The following is a 10,690-nucleotide window of genomic DNA, read 5'->3' on the forward strand; positions in this document are numbered from 1 at the left end:
AACTTACATTTGTGTAGCATATTATAGCTTATAAATAATTTGCTTTTATTTTATACAGTGCTTACTGAGAGATTAGGCTCTGATGTCAAAGCATATAAAAAGAACAGTTTGTTATTTTATTTGATTTTTATATTTGGCTAAAAAGGATTTCCAAATGAACACTTTGCTTCCAAAATTACCCTTGAAAGCTCTTTAAATGCACAAATATTAATTAAACAATTAGTCTGTATCAGGCACTGTTCTAGAGCTGGAATTCAGCAATCACCAGCAAAGTCAAAACCAAAATTACTGCATACAGATATATGTTCTTTCAAAAGTCAACACTATGAGATTTTCTTCGGAGTTGGAAGAGGTCTTTGTTCCTTCAGTTAAGCACCCAAAGAGACAATTGACTTGTGCTTGGGATGATGTGGTACACAAAGATACAGTTTTAAGTGCTAGTGGCAAGATGCTCATACTATGAGAAGCACATAGAAACTGAGAACAAGAGAGGGAACATCAGATGTATGTTTCCCAGCCCACACTGGCTTTGTAGCTAAAGCAGACACCCACTCGTTAAGTGGCAGTGTGGGTGGAATCACTCCTACTCTTTAAATTGCTATTTTTGTCCTTGTGTTTGCTGATTGTACACACACGAATTTAAGTAAGTTAAGCTTGTTCACTATGCAACCTGGCTATGTTACATTTTATCACATTCTTACAAAAATATATTATTATAATATATTTACACAGATAGGCGTATTATTAAACGCTAGTCAAGAGCTATACTTAATCACATACTCTCAGGTTGAAAATCTTTTAGAGCATTCTATGTGGATTTTTCATTGTATCTTTTATGCCGCTTTCCGTTGATTTTCACATTTCTTGTGTGAAACTGCAGGAACCGAACTATTTCCCTAACAGACAAAATTTATGACTCTACAAATACTAGTGATTTGTCTTATGGTAGAATTAGAGAAAACATTAATCAGTACACTTTGTATGTCATTTTCTAGTTAACTAAGCTGACTGTATCAATATGGCCCTTTGTTACAGGAACAATTCTGCAAAATAAAAGGCTATCTGGAGGAAGAGCTAGACTACAGAAAACAAGCTCTTGACCAAGCATATATGGTAGGTACAACAAGCAACAGAGACACCAGAGTATTTACAGTGATGTGCTGTGGCATAAAGTGTCCTATTTAATTTTTTATGCTATGTGCTTGAATAGATCACAACATGCAGTTCATTTATTTATGTTTTGAGTTCTAATTTTAGAACAAAGAAATTCCTAGCTCTTATGATGATATTCTTATACTATCTAATAAATATTTAATTATACTTCATTTTTTAACAATTAAGAGGCCAAGCATGGTGCCTAATGCCTGTAATCCCAGCATTTTTGGGAAGTTAAGGTGAGCAGATCCCTTGAACCCGGGAGTTCAAGACCAGCATGAGCAACATGGTGAAACACTGTATCTCCAAAAACAAACAAAAAATACAAAAATTAGCCAGGCATGGTGGAATGCACCTTGTAGCCGCAGCCACTCAGGAGGCTGAGGAAGGGGGATCCACTGAGCCTGGGAGATCAAGGTTGCAGTGAGCTGTGATGATGCCACTGTACTCCAGCCTGGGTAACAGAGCAAGATCTGGTCTCAAACAAAACAAATGAAAAACAATTAAATGTTGTTAGATAATATTTAGGGGAAGAACAGATGGGATGACAGTGTAAATTAAAGAGAAATTTTATTAAATAAAACACAATCATTTGGGAGTCTGATCTAGTGGTGGAATAAAAATGTATTTAATGTTTGTTATGTATATTGTTAATTCATTTATCTCTTACAACAACCCTGTGAGGTATAGGCAAGATGATTATCCATATCTGACAAATGAGGACAGTAAGATTTAGAGAATATAAGAACTTTGCCCAAGTTGATAAATGGGTAGCGTGTAGATCTGACTCCAGATCCTGTGGCCTTGACTACCATAATCCAGCCACAGCGACTGAGGCTTCCATGGCAAATAGGCTGTGCCTTTTTGTCTCCCACAGATTATGATGAGTAAGGAGCACATGTGATCCATTCCTCTCTACCAAATTCCTATTACACAATTCTTCGTACTGAACTACAACTCACATTTATTTTCTCCTTATGCTCCACCCTCCCTTAATTCATGGTTATGAATCAAAAGAAAAAGAGCAAACTAGAGGAATATTTCAAAGAATTCCTAGCAGAGGTTTTCATAATGCTTTCCTGGAAACAGCCTGAGTCACCTTTGGGGAAAGAGTGAAGCACTTAATCGCTGCTTGTAACAAAGATGAACTTGTCTTTGCATTCCAAAATGAATAAGAGATTCTGAGCATTGTTTGATGGGGAAAGAAGAGAATGAGCATTCATTGCTAACTAGAGACAGAAAAGAAAGTGATTTTTGCTTCACTTCTACCTTTCACCCTTGCCTCTTCTACCTGTATGAAATTAAGTTGTGTGTTTATGTGGCTCCCAAGACTATTTTGTACTCATTCAGAAAACCATATTTATCCTTAAAAAGATGAGAACTGCTTAGCCCAGGACAAGAGCTAGGAAAATATCTCTCACCAAAGCATGTCAGATTATAGCAACTGTTATCTAAAGCATATCAAAAAAGAAAGAAGAAAGAAACAGATATAAAAGGTAGTGGATTCTTCATCTACAAAAAAAAAAAAAAGAGAAATGTTATAATGAGAGCAGCCATAAATCTCAGAGAATTTAAAAACAGACCAATTTCAAAACTAGGTCATTTTTGGATTTTATTTCTCAATTTTATTTCAAGAAAAAATATGGAGACCATAAAGCCATCTTTAAGTACCAGACGTTTGTCATGTATTAATAGAACAGGAGCAGTATTTTGTGCATAAAATATATCTCCATTTAAGTATTTTGTCCTAACTTAGACTATTTCTAGAAGTATGGCCACGATGGTAGATATCTTTAAATATCTGAAGAGCTGTCTTTTTTTTTTTTTTTTTTTTTTGAGATTAAGTTTCACTCTTGTTGCCCAGTTCGGAGTGCAATGGTGCTCACTGCAACCTCCGCCTCCCGGGTTCAAGCAATTCTCCTGCCTCAGCCTCCTGAGTAGCTGGGATTACAGGCATGTGCCACCATGCCTGGCTACGTTTTTGTATTTTTAGTAGAAACGGGGTTTCACCATATTGGCCAGGCTGGTCTCAAACTCCTGACCTCAGATGATCTGCCCGCCTCAGCCTCCCAAAGCGCTGGGATTACAGGCGTGAGCTGCCGCGCTCAGCCAGAGCTGTCAAGTAGAAGTGAGAACACGCTTATTCTCAGCTACACTTTAGAATGTGAAGTACAGTTATTATAACAAAGTGAGGGTTTTCCGAAAAGGAAAAGTATATAAATTGGACAGGGTCCGAAGAAGGAACAAATGCTCCCTCACTAGAGAAGTTCATGGATTGGCTGGATGACCCTTAAGGAATCTCATAAAAGGGGATTTTCAGAAGCGTAATTAGGCTAGAGAAGCTTTGAAATTATTTTCTTGCTAAGATCCTATAAGACCAAAGTTGACAGCCATACACATATACATACATAGCGTACACTCCTACAACACATATAAATGCCAAGTTCCGAAGTTAGACTTTTCTAATTCTATTTGCCAGAGAATCCAGGAACTAGAAGCTACTTTGTACAATGCTCTGCAGCAAGAAACTGTTATCAAGTTTGGTGAATTATTAAGTGAAAAACAGCAAGAGGAGCTGAGGACGGCAGTAGAAAAGTTACGGCGGCAAATGCTGAGGAAGAGCAGAGAGTATGACTGTCAGATTCTTCAGGAAAGAATGGAGCTTTTACAGCAAGCCCATCAGGTGAGGACTGAGTCACTGTCTCTGTGTAGGGTTAGTACTAAGCAAATGAGACTTAGTACTAAGGACACTGTATTGAGTAAGGGTATGGAGAAGCCCAGGAGATACAAATTATTTTCAGAGTCTACAATAAATAACCATTGTTTGCCACCTTCATGCACACACAAAATGACAGTTTTGCAATAATTCATTCTTGAGAAAATTGGCCTTTCAGAAGGACTGCATACTGCTACTATTTTTAGAACTACATTGTCATGAAATGCCCTTTGAATGTCCTGATGTCTGATTATTTGACTTATGCAGGGAAGCAGAACACACCCCAGGACCAAAATAGTGCTTCCTATTTATTGCTCACTCCAGTTCACAGCCTAACCTGATGAAATAATGCGAATAGTGTAAAAGAGAACAAGGGCCATTCACATTACAAACCTCACCACCCACAAAGCCTGGCAGTTGCCATTTACTTACTGACATTTGCTGTGTGTCAGTAACTAAGGGTTCTACTTACATTATTTCATTTAATCTTCATAATAGCCCTATGAGGTAAGTATTTTTATTATCTCAATTTTGGAGATAACAATACTGAAGATAAGAATGCCTAAATGATTCGCCCAAGATGACGCAGATGGTAAGCAACAGTCAGGATGACAGCCTAGATCTGCTGGACTCCAAGGCCAGTATGTCTAACCACTGTACTGTACTGTCATCCATTACTTACATGATATATCTAGACCAGCGAGACTCAAAATAGGCACCCAATACTAATTTCCAGCTAAAATTTTTAATTGCAACTCTTTATTCATGCCATAGCTTGTCTGTTGAGGGCTGAGATAGATTCAGTAAGGATTCCAGAATTACAAGTGTCAGGTTACAGTATTCAATCCTCAGAAGCTATAAGAAGCAACTGGTACAAAATCCACATGGTATGCACAGGCGGTAAGAATCATGTGGTCATCAGTGATCAAGGTGAGTGGAAAAGAAGCAGGGGGTCTTCTATGATGCCAATAAAAACAATTCATGAGGGACATGACACTTAGCACACTTCAGATGCAGCCAGGAGCTTTGTGGATTTTATAGGCTAACAGATTACTCAAGTAGGCAGAGAATTCTGAAGCCATGTGTTCCAGAGATGATAAATACATACATGTTCCTATTAATGCTCCTTCAGATTCCATAACAAAGGTTTGTGTTTTGACTCTTGGAAAGACTTCTTACAGTCTTTAATAATAGACTCTATGGTATCATTGCATTATTTCATGCATTCTTTTCTTCTATCAGGGGACAAAAATGTCCTCTGTACACATTTCTTGTGCTGCAATAGCATGTAATTACTTTCAACAAATTGGGAGTTATGTCATGGAAACACAGAAGTGTCCTCTTTTAAGATGGACTAATGGTTATCTAAATTTAATTATGATGAAAACTTTATTCTATTTGAGTGTTTCTTTAACCATTTAGTTAAGATACTTCATTCCTGAACGAGTTGGTTTTAAGTTATCCAGTATTGCCAATAGTACACTATTTCTGAACCTCAGAGAGTTTCGTTGACATTTTTCATCCTTCCCCTAAACAAATGCTCATTAGCATACACCTTTCTAAGTTATTTCTTACTCTTCTTCCCTTTTAATCAATAGCTGAGTTTCATAGAATTATTCCAGAAGATATTGGTCAGAACCTTTCATATAGAACTATGTAATACATTCCTACTTCTAAAGTATATCACTAACCATTTATTAGACACTTCTGCTTGAATGTTTAAGAGTGAACTCATGCATTCTTATCTTTTCTTATGCATTCTTATCTTTTCTTATGCATTCTTATCTCATTCTTATCTTTTCTTATTTTATTCTTATCTCTCTCCCCATCTGCCTGTCTTAGTCAGTAGAATTACCATATCTCAAATCACCCCAGCTAGAAACATTGGAGTCTTCTCTGTTCTTTCCCTGTAAGCACTAATATAGCACCACATCCACCTGGAATTTCCCCTGAAATGTTTTTGATACTGGTCCATTTTGTTCATACTTGTCACCCCAGGCATGTGCAGGACTTTTCATTATTGCACCAGCTTCCAGGTACTGCCAAATGTTCTTATGTGAATTTCACTCCACCATCTATGCATTTATTCAGTCAAACCTTTAAATGTTTCCTTGGTGCTAGATACCAAGTTAGACATAGAGAATTCACGGTGGACCCTGCCTTCACAAAATGTAGGACTCATAAGTGGACATAAAAAAGATTGACACAAAGAAAAATAATTGATATATCATAATAAATGGCATTTTAAAAAGCAGATGCAGGTACCATGGGGACCTAGTTCTAGCTCTCCTCTTTTCAATCCACCACATTTTCTCACTACAGATCCTTCTCACTTTTCCTCGTGGTACATTCTTTCCCCAAAGCCTCCATGATCCCAATTTCCAGTTGAGTTGAGTCTTACGCAGGTCTCTTCAGGTCCTTCAGTAGCTGAGTACCCCACCCACGAAAACTAGATTTGACCCAACCCCAGAGCATACTTCCTTCTCCACTCATTAAAAATGTCCTGGTCCCACTTGTACTGTGATTTTCCACCTCCAACCCTTTGTTTGCATGATTGCTCGCCTTAAAGTATCCTTTAGTTTCCATTGCAATTGGTCCAAGTGTTCTCATTTCTCCAGTCCCAGTTTAAGATCTAACCCATTCATGATCTCCCTGGTGAAAAGTGAAAAAATGAACCACCTACTGCTCAGTAAATCTACCTTCTATATTTTGTTATGCACTCATTCACAACCATTTATTGAGGGCCTGCTCTGTACCAGGTGTTGGGAGTGTGATGGTAAGTAATGACATACAGATCACTACACTCTCTATCCCACAGAGGGACAGGGACAGAGCCACAGCACAAATGAACAATGACTGAGGCAATTTCTGAGAGGGTCAGTAAGTGCTATGCAGAAAAGTATACAATGTATGTGTGAGTTTTGGAGTAGGATTGGCCACTTTAGGCTGGCTGGTCAGAGAAGGCCTCTCTGAAGATACCTAATATCCAAGAAACGAGCCACGCAAAGATCTTGGCCAAGTGTCCCAGAAGACAGGGACAAGAAAGGCTAAGTTCCTATCATGGGAATAAGCTTGGAATAGTCAAGGAACAGAGCAAAGGCTAGAATGTCAGGAGCATACAGAGCCAGGGTGAGATTGATAGGAAGCGATGTTGAAGAGCTAATAAAGGGCCACATCACATGGGGCCTTGCAGGAGTTTGCACTGTATTATGAGTGCCACTCAGCTAACTCTTCCTTCTTTCCTTCCCACCTGCTTAAACTCAGGGGACCATGGAGATCATTTTTACATTCTGGGAGTTCACAATGCCTGCTATAGATGATGTAGGTTATCAAAGTAAGAGGCAGGAAGAGCAAGTAGAAGGTGCCACACCAGTCCTGATGAGGGAAGGCAATGACTTGGTGAACTTGGTAGCAGTAGAGATAAAAAGAAGTGATAGAAAAGGAATGTTTGGGTCCAACAAGCTTTCCTGTTGGATGGATGGCAAAGGGTTGGGAAGCAAAAGGAAATCAAGCATACATTATATGATGTAGCATAACACATTTACTTAACTAAAAAATATATATGGACAGCTTCTCCATGGTAAACAGTGCACTAGGAATTGGAGATGGGTGGTAAAGTTATTCAGCTTTTCCCATTGTTTTCCTTTACTGTTTAATTTTGTCATCCCATCTGGATCTGATGGTTCTTTCAAATCAGGACCTAATTGGTACCTTATCTGTATTGTACATTGCATTCAGCACAGTCATGAGCATGTAAGAAGGTGCCCAACAAGCATAGACGTAATGGAGGAATAGATTCTGCAGTAATTTTACATCTTCATGATTTTGTCCATATCGTACTTACCTCCACATCCAGTGGACATGCCAAGAAACTACTTGCACACTCAAGGTGGAAATATCTAGCAAATGTATTCTTTACTGTGTAGCTATGGAGCATTGACAGCACTGTGGAAATATACACTAGCACACACATCACACATGTATACACATACCATCAACATTCCAGTCCCATCCCTTTCTCCAGCATTCATTATGGCATAATTTCAAGGTTAACCTTTATGTTCTCACTCTGACCAAAACATACCATCCCTTGTTGCACAAACCTTAGCTCCCTTACTTTAAAGCAGAGTTTCTCAATCTCAGCACTACTGAAATTTTAAAGCAGATAATTATTTATTCTTTTTTAAGGGGAGGGGTGGCTGTTCTGTGCCTTATAGGGTGTTTAGTAGCATTCCTGGCTTCTACTCGGTAGATGCTAGATGCACACAATCCCAGTTGTGACAATGCAAAAATGTCAACATATTTAGATAGCGGTGATGGCTGCACAATTTTGGGACTATACTAAATTAGCCACTGAATTGCACAACTTAAAATAAATAAACACAGTAATTAACTTTAAAAAAAAAATCCAGAACTGCCAAATGTCCCTGGTGGGGGCAGGGAGACATAAATAGTTGAGATCCACTGTTGTAAAGAAAAGGAGATATGATTTCCAAGTTCAAGTACCCTTTGTTCTAGCTCCCTTTTTATTCTCCTACTATTGCATTATAAAAACCTCTCTTTCTATATTATCATCCCATTTGGCTTCTAGTGTTTTCTTTATGGACTCCATTTCTCTGTTTTCTAATTATTCCCAACAGAGGTATTAAATCAGAAGTCTGCATTGTATAACCATGTACATGAGCACTAAAAGCCTTTAGATTGCTGATATAAATGTGAAGACTTAATTTTACTTGTAAATAGTTGTTATGTAATGTTGATTTCAAGTCTTCAGTGTTTAAATTAGTGGAATTTTTTACATAATTGAGAGGTAAATTCAGGCAGTCTTTAGGATGGCTTGTGTTATGTTTGTATGTTCTTCTGTTTTTTTCCCTAATTTATCAGTTGTTTGTTTGTTGATGTGTAACCTCTACTTTGTTTTATGAGAATCGACCAATTCCGTTTTGTGAGAAAATTCTATCTTGAACCAGGGTTGAAATCGGGTTAGGAAAAAAGGTTAAGAACGAACTATGGGCTTGTTTACATCTATGTGATTCAGCCTCAGCTGTCTCTAATGTGGAAAGAAACAACCAAAATCCCAATCCAAATGGTTCCTAACAAAGCTTATTTCTTGCTCTCTAGTTCTGGGACATACTGCCCCCTCTACAAGAATTTGATATTCCCACATCTTATTCCAACTCACATTCCACTGGGCAAAACAAGTCTGTTTGCCAAACCCAATGCCAGTGGGGTGGGACCTATACCTCACTAGGAAGGGGTCTACAGGGGTAGGCCCAGTCGAAAGGGTGGAAAATACTTTTTGAAAAGATAATCAATGATAATGATTTTACCAGAAGCACAGATAATTTCTGAAACATACAACACATTTTTGGGTAGGGAAAAACTATACATGTGATATTTCCAGCTGCTCGTACAAATATTCATGTTTGTATAGGAAGTTTCGTGTTTTAGTTTGGTGAATGATTTTTTCACACAACTGAACACCCCACTGATGCTTTCTCTTTTTTCTTTCTTCAGAGAATCCGTGACTTAGAAGATAAAACAGACATCCAGAAAAGACAAATAAAGGACTTAGAAGAAAAGGTATCTGTCAAGTTCAATAACTATCTTATTCTTTGTTTAATCACAAAGTAATATTGATTTTGCTCACTGTATTTTCTTTCTGGCTTCTCAGTTATTGTGTGTCTTGCAGAGGTAGGTGTAGTTACAGGAAACCTAGCCCTCACCTTCAGTCAGACACCAGAATGCCAGCAAAGTCTCCCATCAGTAACTTGACCTTCAAATGTTTGTCTTTTGTGTTGCTTTCTTATTTTTTCCTGTGTTTTCTTTCCTTAGTTTCCCCTTCCTCATCTTCATTTCCTTTCCAAAAGTTTATTCAGTGTTTTATTACCCTACTTTGCTCTTTTTTAAAAAAAATCTTTTTGCACCTTTTTTAATCTTTCCCATTATCATTCATAAAAAGACCTTTCATCATTGTGCTGCAGTTTCACCTCACCAATAAGTTAGAAACTTGGATTGATATATGATAATTATGTTGTCCTGCCACTTCCCCAGTGAGCTGAAAGAGCGGCTGCTTCCTCCAAGTCAGCCAGTGTTTTTGAGTGATATAACACTGTGGCTGTTACAGAGGGCACTTGGAAATGTGTGTGGGGTAGGAGAAGGGACAGAGCTCAGGCTGGGATGTTGAACAAGCAGCAGTGAGCTACCCAGCCTTGCACAATAAAAAAAAAAAAGCCTGGAATTTTCAGGCAAGATGGCCAAATAGGAACAGCTCCTGCCTGCAGCTCCCAGGAAGACCAATGCTGAAGGTGGGTGATTTCTGCATTTCCAACTGAGGTACCCATTCATCTCAATGGGACTTCTTAGACAGTGGGTGCAGCCCATGGGGGATGAGTAGAAGCACAAGGGGTTGGGGAACTCCCTCCAGTAGCCAAGGGAAGCCATGAGGGATGGTGCACTCCAGCCCAGATACTACACTTTTCCCATGGTCTTCACAACCCACAGGCCAGGAGATTCCCTCTGATGCCTACACCAAAAGGGCCCTGGGTTTCAAGCACAAAAGTGAGCGGCCATTTGGGCAGACAACGAGCTAGCTGCAGGAGTTTTTTTCATACCTCAGTGGCGCCTGGAACACCAGCAAGACAGAACTATTCACTCCATTGGAAAGGGGGTTGAAGCCAGGGAGCCTAGTGGTCTTGTTCAGCAGATCCCACCCACACCAAATCCAGCAAGCTAAGATCCACTGGCTTGAAATCGTCGCTGCCAGTACAGCAGTCTGAACTCAATCTGAGACGGTAGAGCTTGATGGGGAGGGAAGCA

The 10,690-nt window shown here is 38.9% G+C and overlaps 1 protein-coding gene across 1 annotated transcript in view; it reads left to right on the forward strand.

Moving 5' to 3' along the window:
* The window catches only part of JAKMIP2 (janus kinase and microtubule interacting protein 2), a gene marked incomplete at its 3' end in the record, with an annotated part of 163,351 nt that extends 153,329 nt beyond the window's left edge, over positions 1–10,022 (forward strand). Inside the window, exons 19-22 of the mRNA XM_017511171.2 lie at positions 1,036–1,113; positions 3,635–3,838; positions 9,389–9,501; positions 9,926–10,022. Of these exons, the coding sequence (XP_017366660.2) occupies positions 1,036–1,113; positions 3,635–3,838; positions 9,389–9,501; positions 9,926–10,022 (492 nt within the window). The remainder of the gene's footprint in view (positions 1–1,035; positions 1,114–3,634; positions 3,839–9,388; positions 9,502–9,925) is intronic.
* Positions 10,023–10,690: the final 668 nt, after the last annotated feature.

The sequence above is a fragment of the Cebus imitator genome, unplaced genomic scaffold, assembly GCF_001604975.1.
Source record: "Cebus imitator isolate Cc_AM_T3 unplaced genomic scaffold, Cebus_imitator-1.0 Scaffold444, whole genome shotgun sequence".
Taxonomy (NCBI): Eukaryota; Metazoa; Chordata; class Mammalia; order Primates; family Cebidae; genus Cebus; species Cebus imitator.